Source organism: Pelodiscus sinensis, chromosome 15 (genome assembly GCF_049634645.1).
Source record: "Pelodiscus sinensis isolate JC-2024 chromosome 15, ASM4963464v1, whole genome shotgun sequence".
In the NCBI taxonomy this organism is placed as follows: domain Eukaryota; kingdom Metazoa; phylum Chordata; order Testudines; family Trionychidae; genus Pelodiscus; species Pelodiscus sinensis.
Window position 1 is genome coordinate 37,160,811 of NC_134725.1, and position 23,241 is coordinate 37,184,051.

At 43.0% G+C, this 23,241-nt stretch overlaps 1 protein-coding gene across 7 annotated transcripts in view; it reads left to right on the forward strand.

The window, feature by feature from the left end:
* The window catches only part of MYO1H (myosin IH), a 112,931-nt gene that overhangs the window by 67,318 nt on the left and 22,372 nt on the right, over window positions 1–23,241 (forward strand). For 5 of the 7 annotated variants that reach the window (XM_075898823.1, XM_075898822.1, XM_075898821.1 and 2 more), the window contains 12 exons: window positions 5,987–6,148; window positions 9,144–9,259; window positions 10,376–10,574; window positions 11,405–11,485; window positions 11,969–12,148; window positions 12,785–12,883; window positions 14,406–14,519; window positions 16,872–16,943; window positions 18,583–18,702; window positions 19,874–19,941; window positions 20,965–21,070; window positions 22,572–22,652. In XM_075898823.1, coding sequence (XP_075754938.1) covers window positions 5,987–6,148; window positions 9,144–9,259; window positions 10,376–10,574; window positions 11,405–11,485; window positions 11,969–12,148; window positions 12,785–12,883; window positions 14,406–14,519; window positions 16,872–16,943; window positions 18,583–18,702; window positions 19,874–19,941; window positions 20,965–21,070; window positions 22,572–22,652 — 1,398 coding nt within the window. Of the gene's footprint in view, window positions 1–5,203; window positions 5,341–5,986; window positions 6,149–9,143; window positions 9,260–10,375; window positions 10,575–11,404; window positions 11,486–11,619; window positions 11,710–11,968; window positions 12,149–12,784; window positions 12,884–14,405; window positions 14,520–16,871; window positions 16,944–18,582; window positions 18,703–19,873; window positions 19,942–20,964; window positions 21,071–22,571; window positions 22,653–23,241 lie in introns of those variants that run through there. The other 2 variants (XM_075898825.1, XM_075898826.1) reach the window with 2 other exon arrangements.

Sequence of the window (23,241 nt, forward strand, 5' to 3'; positions counted from 1 at the left end):
TCTATTACTTATTGGGAGGTACCAGTGCCTCCAATTCCAGCAGAGTCATGACTGAATGTATATAGCGCAGTAATCACCAACCAGTAGATCAGGATCTACTGTTTGATCTTGGAGCCTCTGACAGGTGATCCTGACTGGTTTGGCCAAGAGATTGCACTTCAGCTGCCCCTTCCCCACTTGGCCTTGGAGCTGCCCCTCCCCCTGGGAGGCTCATGCTTTCTGTGCAGGGCAGGAGAGGTCTCTGATGTCAGGGTGCCCCTTTTCCCACCCTGTATCCTTTCTCCACAGAGAAGAGAGGGGGCACAACAGGACCTGGGATGGAGTTTGCTGGCTGCTTTAGGGAGTGGTTCAGGGCCAGGTCAGGGGCAAGCCTTAGCCCTACTGCACCACCAACCAGGAGCCACCAGCATCCCAAACTCCTACCCCAGTCATGAACCCCCTCATGCACCCCTAGCCTCAAGCATCCATCCATCCATCCAAATGCTGTCCCAGAGCCTGCACCTAGAACCCTTCCTACATCCCAACGCCCTGCCCCAAAAACAGCTCGGAGCCCCTCCCACACTCCAGACCCCTTAATCCAAGATTAGAGCCTGCACCCCAACCCTCTGCCCCAGCCTGATGAAAGTGAGTGAGGATGGGCAATAGAGGGAGGATGGAGTGAGCAGGGGCAGGGTCTTGTATATGGGGTAGGAAGGAGGCAGGGCAAGGGTATTTATATTTGAGGTAGATCTTAGATTGCACTTAAATTCAAAAAGTGATCTCATGCTTTAAAAGGTTGGAGACCCCTGACATAGAGAAAAAAAGAATGCAATGCCCTTTTCTTCTTGCTAAGCTTAGTATTAAGTGTGTATTGAGAAGGTGCTGAATGCTTCTGATTGGAGAATCCAGGACTAGACTACTCTAACTTCCACACGGGAGCCTGCTTGCTGGTCTCCATTACATTCATCACCTTTTACCCTGGTAGTCAAAACTGACCTGCTCAGTTAGAATTTTTCTAGCCCATGGTTAGTGGGTCTGGGCTATTCTCTCTCTTAGCCCCCACCATGGGGGGAGGAAGAGGGAGTTCTCAGATGGAAAAACAACCTTAGGAGTTTGCATTTGTATTGCCACAAAACTGGACAAACCTAAAACTTCAAGTTCACTCCCCCACCATAATCCTCCTTTCTCCAAAACACATCCATTCAAACTGTTGGGTGTGATTTGATGCATTCATTTCCTCGGTGTCATCACACTAGAAGAAGTAATTTCTGATCAGTTCATGACCTGTGCTACCAACAGCAACTGTGAAGTCTGATAAAATCTTGCACAATTTGGTCAAGTCTTACAAAGGAGTTCTTCCTAGCTATATTTGTGAATTCCTGTTAGTAGGACCATGTTCCAACTAGCATGGAAATTGCAGCAAGATTTTAAGGAAGTCTAGATTAAAATGTAAGGGAATTTTTTTGTTGATTGGGGTGAGAAGTAACCGGGGGAAAATGAGATCTGTCAGATAAATCTTTATCTTGTATATTCTGTGGCATGAATATAAAATGTGTACTTAAGAATGTAAATATTAATCGCCTCTTTAGAGGCTGACTCATTCAGACAAATAGTGTAGTGTGATATTTCCAAAAGAATGTTGTCTGTTTCACAGTGAAAAGATGTCACTTTGCATTATACTGTACTCCAGATAATACTGAATAGCATTTGAAAGGAAGGGGAATGTCAAGAGGACAGTTCTTCTGACTAGATCAAAAATGCATATTTGTCTTGTCTTTTTTTTTATTTCTAGCATACTGAAACTTTAGTTCATATCTTGCCATACCAGAAAATTCCTGCAAAACAAGCTTTGACTGAATATGGAAGTTTCTGTGACATGTATAACCAAGTGATACAAAACCAGGCATGACTTCTCTCCTGTGTTTTGTAGATGTTCTAAACGGACTGAGTAAAATTGCTGCTTTGTTAGTCAGAATGGTCATTAGTGTAGCAGTGAAAGAGATCAGCATTAACTAATTTTTGCAAATGTGTAACCCCTTGAGACTGTAGAAATGTGTCCTATTAGTTCCTCTCACCAGCAGCTTAGAAAATGCTAGCACTAAAAATATATAATTTGCTTATCTGTTTACTGAAGCAGATTTTTGGAATCAAAGCAGTAATAATATGCAGATCACAAGCTCAGAGGATTTTCGAGCTCTAGCACTTGAGTTTTGTAAAGAATCAAATTCAATGTTCAGTGTATTAAAGCATGCTGGAATTCATGGTGATTTTTGTGTCTTCTTGTACAGCCTAATCTTCTGTGTGCTGTAGAGAGTTGGGTAGATATTTTTTTCTATTAAGAAATTGAAAATAATTTTGAAGGTGACCTTCCAGTTAAGTTTGAGCCAGAACAGATTCCGTGCACAAGAATCAAGTACTTCAAATATAGCCGCCACTTCTACCTCTGAGGTGGAATACAAATTACTTAACAAGGGTCCAGCAATAGTACGAAGCAATTCAGAAGCTGTAGTATTTCCTGCTTCCAATTAAAATGACTTTTAGGTAAGGAGTGAGAATTTGGGTCCAGATGCCTCCACTCTTAAAAAGTACAATAAGATTGTTAATAATAATACTTAGCATATCTGAAATGTATGACGAGATTACTGCAGAAGTGAGTGCAGGAGGAGTTGTGAAACAGATCATTAATTTCTATGAAACAAGCAATACACTGAAAGTGTGGTGTAGACAGGGTTAATGTACTGCACATCTTGTGAAAGATTAGCTATTGTCTGAGCTCAGGTAAATCTCCTTAGCCCACTCATTCAAAAACTTGAGAACTTGAGTTTAGTGCTTTAGTGAAGTTCTTCTTGCATGATAACTGCATTTCTGACCACAAGACTTGCTGCTTCCATTCATGCTATTGAGCCAGATGTTCTCCAAAGATGAATTCCAGAGTTAAGGTTTGCCAAATCAGTGGAAACTTGGAAATAAAAGCAGGAATAGCATTTTTATAGTGACTCTTCCTGCACCATTTCTGTTAAAAACTAAAATAGCAGGACAACAACTGTATAAACAGCTTCTCACAACATCCTTTCAATCCCAGTTCCAAATCTTTTGTGCATCATCATTTCAGACAGAGTAGAAGATTATCAAGGATCACTGTAATGCCAAATATGTGCCTTATATTACAATTCGCTTATCTGATAAACCTTTTCACAAATTTAGTGAACTCATTTCTCTAATCTAATTCACTAAGTCCCCTAACTTTAAATAATAAAGAAATTTGGCCTCTTATAAGGAAAGTAAATCATGCACTGAGTGAAAATTACATTTCAAAAGTCCTGCACAAACATTATGCATTTCCAATAATGTAAGTGCTATAGAAGCTATAAAGAATATCATATTTGTCTACTTACTAGTGTTGAATATGTTCACTTGACCCATCTAAAAATTGAAGAGTAATAAACCTAACGCAATCTGTAACTTCTAACAGAATAGTCTATCCCAGTCATAGGAAATGCCTTTTAATTCTAAAAGTACTTTTCAAGGTATGTCAAAAATCAATACTAGAGAGAAATGGAGATGCCTTTTTCTCAGCAACAGCCTGACAGTCTTCATCTCTTCTGAAAGAAGAGAATGCTAGCTAAGACAGCATTATCTCCATACCGTTCTAAAACAGCATTGTGTCCAGCAATACCATCTAGTTATATCTAATATTTTTGTATCCTTGCGTTACAGCCTCAAGTTCTCTCTAGAGCACTTTCCTTGGTGTGTGGAGACATCTGCTGTCCAAAGTTTTAAAAAAGTTCCTCACTTGTAGATTTAGTAAATGTCACTTTACTCAATGAAGCAGATGCTCATTAATTTTTATTTACTTGGAAAAGCTAAGGTCACATGCAACTCCTGTTTTTGGGAAGAGCCCACATTTTGTTTTTAAAGTGGCCCCAGCTGTTGTAATTTAAGCAGCTCATCTGAGACTAACAGCTTTATTAGGACATAGGCTTTCCTAGGTCAAACTGAACCATTAAGCTAACTTGAGGGCAGTGTTTGTGGGTTGCCCAAATATTTAGTGGCTCATCTGGGTTTAGGAACCAGCTTTATTTGGATTCTAGGCAAAGGTGTTTAAGTTAATTTTCCATGTAGTCTTCGTTTGAAGCTTTTCTTTCTCCCTTTCCATCTGATCTTTGTCTAAAAAAGTTTCCCACTGGTTAGACAAATGCAGTTTTTGAAAACTCCAGTTTGAGAATCTTCCTCGTATTGTATTTTGATTACTGTTTCAACTGAGCTTTTTGTTCTATAGAGCAACATGACCCAGCCTACTCAGGTACAAACAACATAAGAGACATTCCCCAGTTGTGAAATATTCTATCAGATCACCCATAAGTACCCATCCTTTCCCTTTTTAAAGGAGTGTCACCATTGCTCTCCTAATTACCAAAGCTGTGTGTGTTGTTGAAATTGAGGCTGTCTCCTTAACTGCATAGCAAATGTTACTGCAATCTGTATCTCCATTGAGTATTTACAACACCCAAGACACTATCCTACTTCAGTCTTTATTGAGTTTCTCTTAACAGCACTATCCTGCCTCAGAGTTATTGTCATCGCCATTGTACAGATGGAAAACTGAGGCACACGGTGGAGATTTGTCCAGTGTCACCTAGAGAGTTGATCCTGGGTTTCCTGCATACCAGGCTAATGCCTTAGCCCAGTGATTCTCGAACTGTGTCCATGGCCACTTCCCAGGTGGTCTGCAGCTCAAGCTCATCCCCTCCCCCTCCACCTCTACCCTTCCACCCACAGTGGGCGCCTGAGCTGGTGCTCCAGCCTTGCCCTCCCTCCCCTGAGAGATTGGAGAGCTAGCGCTAGCTGCCCATGGGCAGGCGGGGGGACAGTGTGATGAGGCTCAGGGCTATCTGGCATGCAGGAACAGAAGCATATGGGTGCACTACCTGAAGGCTTTCCTCACTGCACCCATTGACTGAATTCTACCCCTGCCTGCTTGTGCACCCTACTTCCTGTCCACACACTGCACCTTCCCTTGCTCTTGTCCCCTCCCACTGGGCAGACACCCTATTCCCAGCTTGCTCCTGCACCCTACCTCCCGTCCAGACCTTGCACCTTCACTCCCTCCTGCATCCCACCTCCCACCCAGGCCTTGTACCCCACCTCCTGCCCAGATCCTGCACCCCCATCCTGCTCCTTGGGAGCCCTGTCCCACACACTGAACCCATCATTGTTGTCCCAACTCCAGAGTCTAAGGTCCACAAAATCCATTAACCCTGAACCTCAGAGTAATTGTGGCCTATTGGAAGCCCTGAACTTCAGTCCTCCCTGCCTCCTGCACCAGAGGACGTGTCTCAGTTGGGAGCCACAACAGTGAAGGTTTTTTGTTTTTTTTTGTTTTTGGGGGGGCGGGAGGAGTGTTTTTGATTCTCACTTGTGTGGTCCCCAATTGATCTTTGAGTGTGTCAGTGGCCCCTGACCCAAAAAAGGTTGCCCACCACTGCCAAAAATAAAACATGGGAACCTTTTGTGTTAGACATAAATTAACATTTTATTTCGCTTAAAATGTAGCTTCATAAACTAACATGAGAAAGTTAAAGCACTAAATCTGTTTAATTTAAATTAATATTTCTTTGCTTACTTGTTAAATTAAACCATTCTCCTTAGCTGCAGCACTAGCAAAATGGCTCAGGCATAATTATGTAATTAATAGCAAGTTTCCATTAGCAACTAGTGGTCCACAGAAAGGTTTGCATTGAGCCAGGTGGGCCACAGGGCAAGAAGTTTGAGAACCACTGTCTTAGCCATGACTACATAGTGTGGTATCAAAACAAGATTTTAATTCTGCCCCATAGGCTGTAAGGCTAGACAGGATGTAAACTGCAAATAGTTGAAATAACAAAAGGGCACAAAGCTTTTAATGGAGGCAGATTTTTTTTTATAATGTTTATTCCAGTGTGAAAGCTCCCCCTTAAGAAAAAGGAATGGATCAAACACACATAACTGAGCAACTTTCTTTTTGTAGAAAGAAGATGTGAGTGATAACCACAGCCAGCTGAACATGGAAGGGGCTCTGATAGCCCGGGACAGAGTTGGGGTACAGGACTTTGTTCTTCTGGATTCCCATACCAGTGAGGCTGCTTTCTTGGACAACCTTCGCAAGCGATACAGAGAGAACCTCATCTACGTAAATCTGCATGCTTTTATGTCTTCCTTTTTCTTGGCAATGCTTGATCTTTTAAACACAAGAATCTATAATCATAGGACTGGAGGGAACTTTGAGAGGTCATCCAGTCTAGTCCCCTTTATTCATGATAGGACCAAGCATCCTTTACCCCATCTCTGACAGAGGCTTGTCTAACCAGTTCTTAAGTCTCCAGTGATGGAGTCCACAACCTCCCTAGGCAATGTATTCCAGTGCTTAACTACCCTGACAGTTAGGGAAAACTTCCTAATATACAACCTAAACCTCCTTTGCTGCAATTTAAGCCCATTGCTTCTTGCCCTATCAAAGGTTAAGATCTATTTTCTCCCTCCTTGTAATAACCTTTTATGTACTTAAAAACTGTTGTTGTGCCCCCTCTGTTTTCTCTACACTAGACTAAACAAACTCCAAATCATCTAAAGTACAGGTCTTGGTGATGTGGTTTTCAACAACCTAGACACCTGTTGGGAAACTAACACAGTACAAATGACTGCACAAGTTCTTAGAGTGTATCAGACAACTTTTTATTTCAGAAGCGTGAGACGGGTACTATGGGAGGCTGTTCTAGATTTGATTTTGACAAATAGGAAGGATTTGAAAGTGTAAGGCAGGTTAGCTGAAAGTGACTAGCTTAATTTCTGTACCTGGAAACATAATGGAGCAAATAATTAAACAAACAGTTTGCAAACTTCTAGAAGATAAGGTGAGGAGTAACAATCAGCATGGATTTGTCAAAAACAAAGCATGTGAAAACAACCTGATAACTTCTTTGACATGATAGTCTAGATATACTGTGTCTGTAGTAAAACTTTGATGCTGCTTTATATAACCTTCTTATAAGCAAACTAGGGAAAGGTAACCTAGATGGAGATACTAGAAGGTGGGCACATATCTAGTTGGATAACCATTCCCAGAGAGTAGTTATCAATGGCTCACAGTCATGCTGGAAGGACATAATGAGTTGGGTGTCTCAGGGAACAGTTCTGGGTCCGGTTCTGTTCAATATCTTGATCAGTACTTTAGCTAGTGGCATAGAGATTTGGCTTATAAAGTCTATGGATGATTCTAACCAAAATGATCTGAGCAAGTACTAGAGGAAGGGATCTGCGGGTCATACTGGACCACAAACAAAATACAAGTCAGCACAATACTGTGGCACAAAAAACCCCAAACAAAAACCAACCAACCCACCCACCCCAAAACAACAATGAACCTATACATCATTCTGGGATGTATGAGCAGAAGCATCTTAAGCAAGCTATGAGAAGTCATCATTCCACTTGACTCTGTGCTGATTAGGCTTCACCTGGAGAGTCTGTCCAGTTCTGGGTGCCACAGTTCACACTGTCTTTCCTGAAGTAATGTGTCCCTGTGGAAAGGGAGACGTGCCTTAAACTGCACCTGGCTTACATTTGCATCTAAGGTCAAACAGTGGACTTAATTGCTCTTATCAGTGCAGCATGAATGATCTCCCCAAGAATATGGCTTTCTAGCTTTATGGGGTGACATCCGTTGGATGGGGAGAAGTTGAAGGATGTTTGCAGTATCTGGCGGACTGATTGTCCCGTTTGCCCTTTATATAAAAACACGGTGTCTTCAGTGGCTGGTCTGGTTTGTTCCAGCTGTCCAAGTGGTGTGTAATAAATAACAAAGGAATGTGAAAAGTGGTGCCAGCACAAAGAATGCACTGAACCACAGGATGAACATTTGCTATTGCTTAATGGCCTTGTTTGTCAAAGGTGCTGAGATCCCACAATGCAAATGTGAGCACTCAGCACTTTGCAAAGTTAGGCCCTCAGATTATGTGTACATCGTTGCTGTGCAGATCCTAAATGGCAGATCATCTTACCCAGAGGGAGCTGACAGCCACGCCAGGCCCCTACACAATGTGGGTGAGGGCGACCCTCTGCTCCCAGGAGGGACAGGTCTGAGGTAGCCAGCTCTTAGCACCCCCTGGAGTGCACAGCACTGCCCCTCCCCACCCCCATTCTCAGAGCCAGCCAGAGCAGGCAGCATGGGGCTCTCGTGGCAGTTCTAAAGGCCTCAGGGCTCAGGCTGTGGCTGCCACCACAGTAGTAACATCAGCAACCGGGAATCCCAGACCCTTTAGAATTGCTGGGCCCTAGGGCAACTGCCCCCTTTGACATCATCCCTGTTGGTGGGCCTGATCTTACCACCCCTCTCTTCTGTTAGGCTAAGATCAATATTTTGGTGAGACGTGGGAGAGGGGGAAATGAAAGGTCTTGGTGCCATGAGGAGTCCCACCTGTGCATTATAAAATATTGTGTAATTGTGACTCACTGAAATAGTCTAAAACTAAGGCAGTTAGACTTGCATCTTGAAAGCTGAGATTTGTTCAATTGTAGGGCTCAGGAGGGAATTCTCTGTGTTCCATATAGTCTTACAAAAGGGACTAGGTAGGTGAGATCATAACTTTTCTTGGACCAGCTTCAGTTACGGGAAAAGAACAAGCTTTTGAGCTAAACAAAACTCTTCAGATCTGGGGAAGGAAGAAGAGCAGCAAGAGCAGCTCTGTTTAGCCTGCAAGCTTATGCTTTCCACCAACAGATTTTAGTAACCACCACATCTATAGATTTAGCTTCCCCATGAAGCATCTGAGTTGTAGTGGAGGGCAGCAGATTTCCAATAACTTAACAAAACCGTATTAGTTGTGATGTTCCCATGTTAACAGGAATCTAAAGATGAACCAAATCCCAGAAGCATCAGGGACAGAGGTACCAGATGTCTCAATGATTAGGAACATTAAAGAACTAAATCAACCTAACAGCAACCCTTTAAGGTTTTTAAGTATATGGGGTATTAGAAATGGAGCACAGAGATACTGAAGTCTTAGAACTTTTCTGTAGCAAAAAAATTCAATATGAAAATACAAAATAAAATGTGGTATGTTTGAGATTGACTGCTCCTAGAGGAGCATTCTAACATTTGTCTGTCTAAACTCTGTTCTTCCCTATAGACATATATTGGTACCCTTCTAGTTTCTGTGAATCCCTACAAAGAGTTGGACTTCTACTCAGTTAAACAGATGGAGATTTATCAAGGGGTCAACTTTTTTGAACTGCCACCACATATGTAAGTAACGCTAAATTCCTCTGCTTTCAGTTCACAAACACTGACTCTCAAGGTCAGATCTAGCACAGCTTCTGTTGAGATTTTTGTATTACTAACCATTTTAAAAGCAGTTGGCCGTGGTGGGGAACTTTTCATATTTAGTGATTTTAGTAACTAACTTGCTGCATGGTTATTCATCAAATAATGGTTCAATTAGACAATATGTTTCTGCAAGATTGGCATCTGGTTGTCAGCATTTGGAAAAAGAGTGATTCCAACTTAATGTTGGCACAGGGCTTTGAAAACAGAAATGTTTTTGTCAGTGTTACTTCGTCTTCACAATTTCCCTGTGATGGCAGGTAAAAATTTCTGTTTCACTAAGGGTGAAACTGAGAGCCAGTTCATTGAAAGCCACAGGGAAGAATCTGTGTCATAAAGGGTTTGAATTTAGGAATCTATCTAGCAAGTCAGAACTTAGTGCATGCCTTCCTCACTTATCTGATGATGGGAGATCACACCATCAGATCTCAGCTATGATGTTCTCTGGCATAATTTCTGTATTGAGTATATTCCCTCATCAGTTTGCCTGAAATATTCCCTTTCACAGTCTCTGCCAGTGCTTATAACTCTGTCTCTAGCTGGTTCCCTCTATCCTTAGTTCAGGGTGCAGGAAGTGGGTTGAGGTCATATTTCAAAGTTGGAGTATTGATTCCCCTCCCCTACTATTTTTCCCAGATGGGAGGGAGGGGAAGAGGTGGGAAAGAGGTTGAACTAATTGTAACCTGTAAAATATCTTCATAGGCAGAAACTGGAGCTGACCAGCAGACTGCTTTTATTAAAAACTGGTTGGTCTGGTCTCTGCCATGGATCAGCAGTGTGTACAGTCCAAATGGGGGTCTGTGGATAAAGTGTTTTCCCTCCACTAAGTGCCTACCTCACTTTGAATTAATGTTTCTACTTTGAAATTGTGAATCAGCAAATTTTCTGCTGGGAACATTGCTTGCCTGTGTAGGCCAAGATCTGTAAATTTTAGCTGTCTCCAGTGTTAAGGATTCTATGGAACATTTGCTCTGGTCAGAGCTTTCTGGCATCCATTGAGTAAATCTTAAAGTTGTTTTTTGAAACTCTTTTATTCAGATATGCCATAGCTGACAATGCCTACCGGGTAATGTGTGCTGAATGCAATGACCACTTCATCCTCATCTCTGGGGAGAGTGGAGCTGGGAAAACCGAAGCCTCCAAAAAGATCTTGCAATACTTTGCAGTGACATGCCCAACTACGGAACAGCTGCAAGTAGTCCGTGATCGCCTGCTGCTCTCCAATCCAGTTCTGGAGGTAGAACAAACACAAAACCCTAAAGGAGGTGTGCTATACAGAGGAGATTGGGTGGAGTCTGCAAGAGATCTCTGTACATAGAACTGAAATGTGTTAAATGAATGGAAGGGAGAAGTGATCTAATCAGCAGAATGGCCTCCAGTTTTCAGGGATACTTGACTTCTGGTTGTATGATAGTGGAAGTAATTTGAACCTCTTTGCAAGTACCTACTTTCTGATTTGGAAAATGTGAAGGAATTGATGTAGGCCAGGTTGCTGCACAAGAATTTAAATTTCTTTTTCCACTGGTAGCTTTCAGCTTGCAATATTTTTTTCTTCTATAATAAAAACACCTAGTCTCTTCCAATATAAATACTGTGCAAAGAAGGGATTTTTGTCTGTGTAATGCTCCACAAGGGAAGGACAAAATACCCTGAAACCATTTACTAAAGGCCGAATCAGAACATCAGTCACTTATCCCTAGAGTGGCTGAATGTGTGGATATTGTTATTAATGGCAGGTTACAGAGGAGAATGAGAGACCAGAAAGTACTGAACTCCTGCTCAGTGTACTCCTACTCAGTGTAAGCAACTAATGATGTGTCTGGGCAGATGGTGTGTTAAGACACTGTCACCAGAGGGAAGGAGGGAAACCAGTACATCAAGTCTCTCATAAATACAAACCTAATTTTTCGGAGTGTCTTAGGGTTTAGCTGCCCATTGATTTTACTCAGAGGAAAGTGCAAAGTTGTACAGGCTGAAGTTTATCCTTCTGTCCCTCATGGACCCTGTTCTAGACATAGAGCTCTCTGCAGCAAAAGGAGTGACTTGGTTTCACTTGTTTCTCTGCAGGCTTTTGGAAATGCAAAAACTCTCCGTAATGACAACTCAAGTAGATTTGGAAAATACATGGATATCCAGTTTGATTTTAAGGTAAAAACAAATATTGGACCATTCTCAAAACAAGTACCTGTATGGCACCAGTATGGAATACTTAGTTAGTAAATTTACATTGCCCTGCTCAGTTATTTACCCCCACAGGCTACCTTCTGACCTCGTTTTTACAGCTCTTGCATTTTTGACTGAGGTGTCTGAAGTCCTGTATCTTGGAAGCTTCCACCATTATTGGCAACACAGCCTTCTGCTCAATGGAGAAGGTAATATTTCACTGCAGGGCAAGAGTTGTATTGAAAACACAGTTACTCCTCAGACAGTCTGTGTCGAAGTGATATTATCATGAGAAACTAATGAAGAGTAAGAGCAGGTAGGCTTCAGGTGTCATCGCTACTTGTCAGAGTGTGGGTTAATAAGCATACGGCATTCACAGCACTTCCGCTGGCTTTGTCAATTGGACTGATGGGTATTGTAAGGCTTAGCAGTCTGAACTCACCTCCCTGTTTTTGGTTTTCTCTTTAGGGAGCTCCAGTAGGAGGGCACATCCTCAGTTACCTGATTGAGAGATCCCGGGTCGTTCATCAAAACAATGGGGAACGGAATTTCCATATCTTCTACCAGTTGCTGGAGGGTGCAGAAGATGACCTACTTCGCTGGCTAGGACTGGAGCGTAATCCACAGAAGTACATGTATCTTATACAGGTTGGGATAATTACATCCCCAGTATAGAACCCCTTGAGGCTGCATTGGGGAACATAGACTGCATGGCCTTTTACCTTGTTCTATAAAGGTTGCATAATATGTTCACCTTTGTCTTGGTGGACTTTCTTCACCAGTCATGTATTCCATTACTATAGCAAGTGACTTTTAAGCAATTAGAGTACTGGAACAACTATTGGTGTATGATTTTTCTTCCCTTGTACCTTTTTGACCTTTGGGCCCAGAGCTGCAGCAATATTAGAAGTAAAGGAAGTTGAGGCAGTTTGCAATTTGCCCTCCTGTTTGTATAGATGTATGATAGTAAGGTAGCCTTTGTTACACAAATTTAATAGATGTCTAGATTCCAAACATATAGCTAAACTTCACCATAAATTGGCTAAGTACCTAGTACTCAACACACTAAATGAACAGTTACAGAAAGGATAGATTGGTACAGGCTGTGGGTTGTATGGGCAAGGATGGAATAACCTTCTGTGTGTCAATAAATGTTATAAAGAGTGGAGAGAGCTGGGAATCAAAAATGCCAAGCTAAGGTCTGATTGGCTACTGAGATCACCTGATGACTACAACTGTAGTGATGAATGCAAAGTTTTCATGCCTCTTTCTGCTCCTCAATAGGGTCGATGTGCCAAAGTGTCTTCCATTAACGACAAGAGTGACTGGAAAATAGTCCGCAAAGCTTTCTCTGTCATTGACTTCACTGAAACAGATATTGAGGTATAGAGGCAGGAGAAGGGATGTGTATTTCTAAAAAGGGATAAGTGCTGATTCCATTCCTGTTCCAGCTAGGTATCTGGGGAATTTCCAAATAGGGGCTATACAGCTTTCTTCTTTAAGAAAATGGTGACAGCCTCTTTCCTATCAGAAGGGTAGCCGTGTTAGTCTGAATCCGCAAAAGCGGCGAGGAGTCCTGTGGCACCTTATAAACTTACCAAAGTGTTGGAGCATAAGCTTTTATGAGCAAAGACCCACTTTTGTCATCTAACGAAGTGGGTCTTTGCCCACGAAAGCTTATGCTCCAACACTTTGGTTAGTCTATAAGGTGCCACAGGACTCCTCGCCACTTTTGCAGCCTCTTTCCTTGTGACATCTAAAACTGGACTGGACACAGTGAACAATTTTGTACTGACTAAGAAGTGGACAAGACTCATCTAAGTACAGGAATTGTCTTACACTTTATTAGCTTTTGATACTCCATAATGGATGAGAGAAAATGGGATGAAAGAACCAATGCCTGTACTCATCATGGGAAAAATGCTTTACCGATGGTATTATTGGGCCAGTGGCAAATTTTCTGATCCCCTTCCCTTCCTGTGTTTTCTGGTGCCAGAAGTGTGTTGCTAAAATAAGTCTATATTGCTGCCACTCTACTGAAAAATGTTGTATACATCTAGGTAGAGACTGACACCAGAAATTCATGTCACTTATAAAAAACTCTGGCTGCTATTCCTCTTCGTATCAGTAGATATTTGCTTGATTTTTTTTTTTTTAAAGACCATGAGGGATTAATTTGATCTGCACAACCCACACAATTAGGAGTTTGGGGAATACAGTTGAAGCATTGGACGAAAACTGATCATTCAACAAACAAATGGTACAATTAAAACATGCTGCCTTCTCTCTCATCCCCACCCCCAGTTCCTAACTGTTGATGTTTTTATATCATGTATGTTGAGTCCAGAATTCACTGGAGTATCATCTGTGTCTCTTTGAAATGGCTCTATAATTCTTTTTTTACGTACCAGTTTTGCTTTTGATTGAACTGAATTGTATAGTGAAGTCCCCTCTTTCTGTTGCCTGTGTTTTATGAACTTCTCAGGAGTAAGGAAAGAAAGTGAGGGTCCCAATATGACCTGAGATATAGGCCCTGTTATCTGCATGCCTGGTGACCTCCTTTTTGCCTCTCCCATGGACTTCAGGGATTCCCACCTTCCATCTATTTCTTTGGTTGAGCAGTTGGCTTTATTTTGAATAGTCAGATATGCATATCCCAGGGAGTCAGACTGGAAGGAGGTAGCCAGGTTGGAGTGTCTGTCTTCTGTACCATGTCTAAAGAAGTAGTTGGTAATTTCTCACTGTCTCCCTCAGCAGTAGCTGGAGTTTATATCAACCAATTACACTACTGTTGAGCCAAACAGCATATTCTGCTTAAGAGTAATGACCATGTACCCATATGAACTTGGCTTTTAACAGAGTTGTGTGTTTTTGTTTTGTTTTTTTAATATCCCTTTGGCCTCAGCACCTCTTTGGGGCCATTGCCAGTGTCCTGCACCTTGGGAATATCCAGTATGAAGAGGATAGTAATGGCCATGCGATCATCACCAATGGCAGCCAGATCAAATGGATCTCAAAGGTATCCTCTCTGGGGAGACGAGAAGCCTCCATTCAGATCAAGGGGCAGGTGTCCAAGGCACTGCTTACTTTCCTGCCACGTTTTTGATTTGTGGATGGTTGCACATACTGTCCTTCAGGGGCAGAAAATAATTTTGGAAGGGGGGGCACTTCATTAATTTTGGTATGTGATCATGAATTGGCTCCACTCACAGAAGGGGCAGGGCTTGGGGCAGAAAAGGGAGGGCAGGGGAATAGCTCCCCCCAGAATTAAATAGGCTCCTGCTTCCTGAGCCATTGCCTGGAAATTCTGTGGCATGGGCAGCAGGATATAAATAGAAACCAGCCAGATGCAGTCCGTGGGCTGGATCAAAGTGTTAGGCAGGCTGGATCCAGCCCGCAGGCTGCACCTTTCCCAGGCCTGCTTTAGAGGGACAGACCGTCTGTGTTCTGAGGAGCTCACGTTGGCTGTGTGTCAAGTCAGACTCAAACAGACCCTGTGCTAATCCAGGGATCCTAGAAATCTAGGGCTCGCAGGAATCTGGAGAGGTCAACTAGTCTGGCTCCCTACACTGAGGCAGGACCAGATCAATCTATCCCATCCCTTTCAGAAGCTTGTTCAACCTGTGTTTCCTTCCTCCTCTCCCTGCCCGCCCCCCCCAAAAAAAGAACCAAACAAACACACAACTCTCCAGTAATGGGGATTCCACAACCTCCCGTGGAAGCCTATTCCAGAGCTTAACTTCCCTTAGAGTTAGAACGTTTTCTTCCTGGTATTTAACCTAAGTTTCCCAGCTGCTGATTAAGTTTGTGGCTTCTTGTCCTGCTTTCAGTGGACTTGATCAATTCTCCACTGACCTTTTTATAGCAGCTCTATGAACTCTGTACTGAGCTGCCAGATGCAGAATCCTGAAACTTAAATGTTTAAAGAAACTTTTGCCATCAGCACAAAGGTGAAAAAGTTGAAATGTATAATATGCAACAGCCCCCTTAGCATTTTAATTCAACTTCTAACCATCAAGGATAAATGTTACACTCCTTATACACATTTTGTAGCTGGCTGATCTATATTCCTAAATTATTGTTGTGGTGTAGTGACGCATTACCAGAATATCCTCTGTCTCATTTTTAGTAGTGTTTTTGTTCCCCTTCGGCAGTTTCCAGGCCTGCATAAGTGACTTTGCGTGCTTTCAAGGTGACTGTTGACAGATATGCACAGTTGCTGCTACAGTGGCATGTAATGTTTTGGCTTATGTGGCTCCTTCAATCCAATGCACAAAAGGGCTAAACTGTGGGTTCTGACTAGATTTGACAGCAGCATCCTGTTTGAATTTCATGTTGTCTGTCAATATAAATCAATTGCTAATGTTTTAAATACAACAAAAGAGATCACAGTGACCTAATCTGCCAATACTTCCATCCCCTAACAACCAGAAATGGTTTGTGTGGGCTACACCCTAATGGAGAAGCAGCAGCTGAGTGCTCCACAAGGGAGCAAGCTCCTACTGGATGCCTATGCAGCGGGTGTGGGCAATAATTTTTTGCCGGGGACTACGCTGGAAGGGGCAAGGCCACAAAAGGAAGGGCCAAGGCCAGGAGGCTTTGGGCTTCCGCATCCACAGACCATGATTGGTATGGGGGTGGGGGAGCCCCTTTTCCTCCCCATTCCCACTATGTACCCATGCCCCTGGTGATGGGAAGAGTCTTCCTGTGCTTCCTCTCCCCCCTCCCCCAGGCCAATTAGATGTGCCTAAGTGCTGCGTGCTCCTCACAGGGCGGGAGAGAGGGGAGGAAACTTCATGTTCCTCCTGCCCCCAGGCCAATCGAGGCTTAGGAGTCAGGGAGCACACAAAATCTCCTCCTCCCCAGCCAGGAGTGCATGGCGCTTCAAAGCACCATGTCCTCCTGGCAGGGTGGTGGAAACTTCATGTGTTCCCCCCCACCCCGGTGGTGGGGGAGCAGCAGGGCCTTCGCAAGCCAGATCAACCTGCTTGGCAGGCCAGATCTTGCCCATGGAGGCCCTTTTGCCCATCCCTGCTATTCAGTCTGCCACTGCACTATGGGGAAGAATTCTCTAATTGTGGCAATATGTTAAACGAGTGCAAGTAAGAAAAATGTTGTCGTTAAAATCCCATTGTGACTTGGGATACACTTGCTATCTTGGTTGTCTGGTTCTCTTCCTTTAAATCATACTATGGTGGATTCCACTGCTTATTTGATGGTGCAGGGAAATGCAAATGGTGATTTGCCCTGTTACGTTTTAGAATTTCAAGAGTAATTAACAGTAAAAGGAAGAAGCCTGGACACTTCTCTCCAAATAACTGTAGGCATGAAATTACCTTTTGTACACTAACTGTGGCTTTTTCTTTGGCAGTTATTGGGCGTCCACTTATCCATTCTACAGGAAGCTCTTACGCACAGAAAGATAGAAGCCAGATCAGAAGAGGTATAAATTAAGTCACTGTCAGATTCTTCATAGTATGAGGAGTCAAAGCCGGAGTGCTAAAACCGGAGGTTAAAGAGCCAGGATACCTTGTGCTTTGTTTGCAACGTGCTCACAGATTCGTGTAGTAAACTTAACTTAGTGAAGTTTCCTTAATCTCTGGCTCTCTTTCTATTTGTAAAAATAATAGTTATCTTCCTTTGCAAATTTTTGAGATATTAAGTTGAGAAGTGCTGGTGTGAGGCCATCTTCCTCCTGTGTGACATGACATCAGTGACGGGGGGAAAAAAGACAGCAGCAAGGATGATTTACTGACAGCCACACATTGGAGCCAAGTTACCTTCTTTTGGGTAGTCTGTAAAGTGATGCTTGAAAAATGAAGCTTCATATGCAGATGCAAGTATTTGTATAAAATGTTCACTTGTAATACTTTGTGTTGATTTGAAACTAGTAGAATTGGTATTGCTGATGGTTTTCCCCTAGAGTATATGGGACTCCACCAAATTTCATTTCACCCGTATGTGTCTGCTACACCATTTAGCTTGTATGTAGAGAAGTGTTTCCACCCGATTAGGGAGTAAAATGGGGATCAATCCTTATTTTTAGTCATCCACTTCAATGTCAGTGACTACGGTAGCCTGTGCATTAATGCTAGGAGATTTGTAGCTATTGTCTTGCACCTTCTGACCAAAAAGATGCTATATGGCAGTGGTTCCCAAACTTTTCGGCATCATGCCCCCTTTTTGATTTTTGAGAGACCCTCACGCGTTCTTCCCCCCTATCCCCTATGGCAGCAAAACTTGTTGAGCAAAAAAAGAACTTCCTGAGGCTGAAAAACAAAAATAGCAGCAAAACTTAGGGGAGGAGGCGATTGATGGGGGAGGATGCTGGCTCACCTCATGCCCTCCTGGAATTTCTTCACACCCCCCAGGAGGGCGCACACCCCAGTTTGGGAACCCTTGCTATATGGAATGTCTGCCTTTATTTCAAAGCCTTGATCCAAAACCTCTTTAGACGTCAAATCTATCTCATAACATAAATTCTGCTGCAGGTGAGGACGTGAGCAGCTGAGTGGGAGATACATAGAAGTAGTGCACTAGGACCCAGACTAGGGTCTCTTTGCTGGAACCCTAGAGCAGTCATCACACCAGCCTGAGGTGCTAGCTATTTTATATGGATCTGTGGCTGGCTGTTGGATCTGAGGGCATGTCTTCATTATGCAGAAGATTGACGCTGCCGTGATCTATCTTCTGGAGTTTGACTTAATGGGTCTCACACAAACCTACTCAATCAAACTCAGAGAGTGCCTGTTAGCACCAGTACTTCTGCTCTTCACAAGGAGTAAGGGAAGCTGATGAGAGTGTTTGTTCCCATCAGCCTCCTGCTTTGGAGACTGCATGGAAACTTGAATTAAAGTACGTAGACTCCAGCTACATAATTAACATGGCTGGAGTTGCGTATCTTAATTCAACTCCCTGTATAGTAAAGACATGACCTGGGGCAGAACTCTGGCTCATGATGCTTCCCTGTGAAATGGAGACTATCTAATGGTAGCCTACTCTCTAATCCATGAGCGTTAAATCAGACCGCAATTTCTGACTTTACCTTATTTACTATACTTGAGTATTTTTACTTTTTTTAGGTTCTAAGCCCTCTGAACATAGACTTGGCATTCTATGCTCGGGATGCAGCGGCGAAGGCAATTTATGGACGGACTTTTACTTGGCTAGTCAACAAAATTAATGGGTCTTTAGCCAACAAGGTTTGTATCAATTCTAGGCAATGTTGTGTCCTACAAACCAGTATGGTCTTTTCCACTGAGTAGGCAGTGCTTCCACAATGACAGTCACGAAGAGTCTGAAGTCTGTTAGTGGAGTTCAGGGATCCAAGCCACTGTGAGCTGGAGATTCATGTTCTGCTTGGTTTTTGTTTGTTTGTTTTTTGTTTTGTTTTTAATTCAATATGAAAGGAATACTGTCAAGCAGTTTGGCCAGTGTATGACCTGCTTTAAAATTGTCCCTCCTGATTGAAAGTAAATATATGATCACCTTATAGCTGATAAGAAAAAATATCATTGCTTTTGTAGGATCTGCCCAAACCATAGAATGTGCTTCTCCTATTGGCCATATGGCCAGCAAAGGAGCATGCTATTTTCAGGCCTATAATGGTGGTGCATAAACAAGGGGAGTTAGTATAAAACTAGGTTCTAGGGAAGACAAGAAAAATGTTTCCCGAATAGTAACAAAATGCATATGGAAAGTAACCTTGATGTCTGTGTTTAGGAGATAGAAGTGACCTTCCAGACTAGGTGAAGTGTGCTTTTGGTCTGGTAAGCCACTAGGGCAGCCTTGCATGGGCCCATTTTCATTATCCTTGATACGTAGTTCTGAACAATGGAAAAAGGGGGTTGATTGGATTACCCCAGTAATGATTTCACCTTTGGAATCTTCTCTGCATCTACAATAGCTGCATGCTAGCATGTGTGTTGTACTAAGCTAAGACTCAGGTTTGAGAGTTAATTTTAGGCTTTGAGTTGGGGTGATTAGACATTCACAGAGAGCAGAAGTCCTCAGCATAGAAGAAAGTGGATGTCTGGAACAAATATATGGAAGCCATCCTGCCAGTGTGGAAGTCATTCCACATTTTCTCCAACCCCTATTCCCAACCTCTGCAAAGTATATTTACACCTGTCTTGGCTTGCTCACCAGAATACCTGGTCAGTTCAGCTGCAGAACTGCCTGATACAGGGACCCATGTTTTTATGGCATTGTTCCTGTAATAAGCCTCCCTGGGCATCGCATTAGTAGCAGAGTGGGAACAAATGAGGGAGATGAAAATCTAGGTGAAGGGAACAGCATGAATAGTACAGAACAATTACACTAATTACTGAAATCCTCTTTTCCTCATGGAGCATTTAATGATATGTTTGGCAGGACCTCACCAGAAAAACTGTCATTGGGTTGCTTGACATCTATGGGTTTGAAGTATTCGAAACAAACAGGTAAGTAGCATTCAAACTGGGCCAAAGTGTTTGAACTAATGTGGGTCTGCATCTAAAGCAATGCATGGTCATTTGGGCTCAGGGTTTGGTTTACTCCAGAAAGGCAAGGACGTGGGGTCCCAGCTCCCTTCGTCAGCTCTGAGCTGCACCTAATCTCTTACATAAGTTGCAGTATGTAGGTATAATTGAAGTCCAGTGAGGGTCTCAGCTAATTTATTTGCTTTTGTTGGCTGGCTCAATTAAAAGCCCAGAATCCTATGGAAGAACATGTGTGTAGTACTGCAGTGGACCACCTTCTTGTATGGGACAGCTTTCGAAGCCTGTAGAGACACAGAAGGATGTGACGAGTACCTTCTTCTAGAAAAACAAAGCTCATTGCCCTGTAGTGCTTATTCTGTCTTCGTATGTTGAATTAATAAGGATGTTGGGGAAATAGTGAATGGTGGGTGATAATGTGGAAGTTTAAGAAACACTTAAAAGTATGTTTGCTGCTTTGAGCTTGCTGTATTAGCAAAACTGTGCACCCTTCTGGGAAGAAAGTTGAGACTTCTTTCTGGAATGTGAAGGTGTAGCAGTGTAGCCCAGCTCCTGTGTGAGTGTAGGGAAGAGGATGGGGTTAACTGAACTTTATCAAACCTCTCTAATTTGGTTTGAGTTTTATTTAAGCAGAAACTTTAGGGCTGGTAGATAGGGAGGGAGAAGTTGAGTATTTTATCCACACTGATTCTTCAGTTCTTATTATACATCCGCATTGATAAGTAGCTGCTCTTGAAATGCATATGGACTGTTTCTATTAAAAAATAGTTGTCTTGGGAGGGGAGGGAGAACAGCAAACCAGCTGTCTCAGCTATTTCATGCTCTGGTCTTCTGTCATGAAGAGAAGGGTTATCACAGGAATTCTCTTTTAACATTTGTTTCCCTACAAACCAAGAGGGCAGCTAGAAGCAGTTTTCCTTGAAATCAAAGCTTTCTGAATGTCTGTGAATGCGTCTCGTTGCTCTTCCTTATTTTACTTTTCTAAAGTTTTGAACAGTTCTGCATCAATTACTGTAATGAAAAGCTTCAGCAGCTGTTAATCGAGATGACTCTGAAGGCAGAGCAGGAGGAATATGAGCTGGAAGGCATAGAGGTAACTCTTATTCTCCTAGGAACATCATTGCGGAACAAACTTTTATTCATTGAGGCATTAATAGTGTTTTTTTACAACTTTGTGTTATAGTTGAAATACTGTCATTAAAGTTGGAGATGGAAAAGGTATAACAGTCCCACTATAATGTTCCCATTTGTTAGTGCAGGATTATCTTCACTATATTGTCATATTTTTAAAATAATACTTCCCTTTGCAGTGTTCTACATAGCTCTCAACCTCTTCATCCTGGGAGCCTCTTTACATTTGGCAACATTGGGATATGTGGGTAGTCATGACCCCCAAATGCCTGTTTGTAATCCCTACCCTCCAGCTGAGAACCCTGTCTAGTTCATAGAACTCCCAGGAAGCTCTTGCTGTACCTAGCCTAGCTTTCCCCCTTCCTTAATTTGATCCCATTTCACGTCGTATCTTTTCTTTTGCGTTAAAATTGTTCTGGGTTCAATGAACTTGTGTGCTTTGAAGGCGAATGTGGCAGAACCACAGCTCTTGGCCAGAAACATGCTCTTCTGGGAAATGCCTTTATAGAAATAAAGAAGATCCCTGTAATGTATGACTGGTCATGCATGGTGAGACCAATGGTTTGTCTAGCCCAATGTGCTGTTTCCTGATAGTGGCAGGTAGGAGATGTTTCAGGGGGAATGAATAGAACCACAGGTGCCAACTTCTGTTCTTGCCATGTGAGTGCTCAACACCCTTACTCCACCCCTTCCCCAAATTCTGCCCCACTCCACCAATTCCCCCACCCTATGGCCTCTTCCATCCTGCCCCCTTCTCTGAACATGCTGTGACCTTACCCTTCCCCCTCATTCCTGGAGCCTCTGAGCCTTGTGAAACAACTGTTTCATGGTGGCAAGCAAGAGGCACAGAGAGGGAGGAAGAGGAGCAGCAGATCAGCAAGGCTGCCAGCAGACAGGAGGATATGGGGAGAGGTGTAGCAGGTTGGAGAGCTGGGCACTGGTCGCTGATTAGCATGGGGGAAAATTAGCAGGTGAGTGCTCCAGCCCCAGCATACCTATGAACAGAACAACTAAGTGATCTGCTCCCTGTCATCCAGTCCAAGCTTCTGGCAGTCTGAGGTTTAGAGACCCCGGGGGCAATAGGTTGCATCCCAGACAAACTTGGGTAATAGCAATAGATGAATTTATCCTCCATGAACTTATCTAATTCCTTTTTTGAACCCACTTCTACTTCTGGCACTCTCAGCTTCGCCTAGCAACACGCTCCATAGGTTAGTTGTGTGCTGTGGGAAGAAGTACTAAAAGCAAAAGATGCAGCTGAGCATATTGCAGTAGAACAGACTGAAGGATTACAGCACAGTAATGTAGTGATTCAAATAACTCTGCCTATGCTGCTTAAAGGAGGAAGGTACTAAGAGAGGTGGCTTGGTCAAGAACCACTCCAATAAGATCTTAAATCCTAACTTGGCATTTATTTCAGTTCTCTGAATTATTTAAAATCAGTCTTTTCATTCTAATCCCAGTGGGAGCCAATTCCATATTTCAACAACAAGATCATCTGTGACTTGGTGGAAGAGAAGCACAAAGGAATCATCTCCATACTGGTAGGTATAAAGCTTGTGCAGTGATTCCATACTATTACTACTCTTTCCATAGGCTAAAAGTTCTACAGTCTAGCTCTCTGGATGGTCAAGTCTGTCAGGCCTTTGCTAATAAAAGGATTATCATAAAATCTCGAGTATAATGTGCACTCTTTTCCCTTTTTTAAAGCATCAAAGTCGGGGTGAGCATTATCTATAGGAGGGTTTTTTTTTAAAAGTTTTAAACTCACCCTTACCAGGCACGAGCTGGGTGGGGGGGCCAGGCACAGGCTGGGCTGGGCTGGGTTGCGGGGGAGCTGGAAGGTGGGCGGGGCAGACCCCCTCCTCCCCACGGCAGGCACGAGCTCGGAGCATGGACAGCTGGGTGGGGGAGGCTCCCCATGCAGCTGTGAGCTCAGCTGGGCAGGGGGCCCCTGCAGCAGGCATGAGCCCTTTCCTTCCTATGCATATCGTAAAATCTTGAGCATAATGGGGGTGCACATTATAGATAGAGTTTAGTTTATTCAAGAATTCTGACCTTTACAAGGCAGATGCGCATTATAAATAGGTGCACATTATACTCAAGATTTTACAGTAGGCAGAATTACTAGGT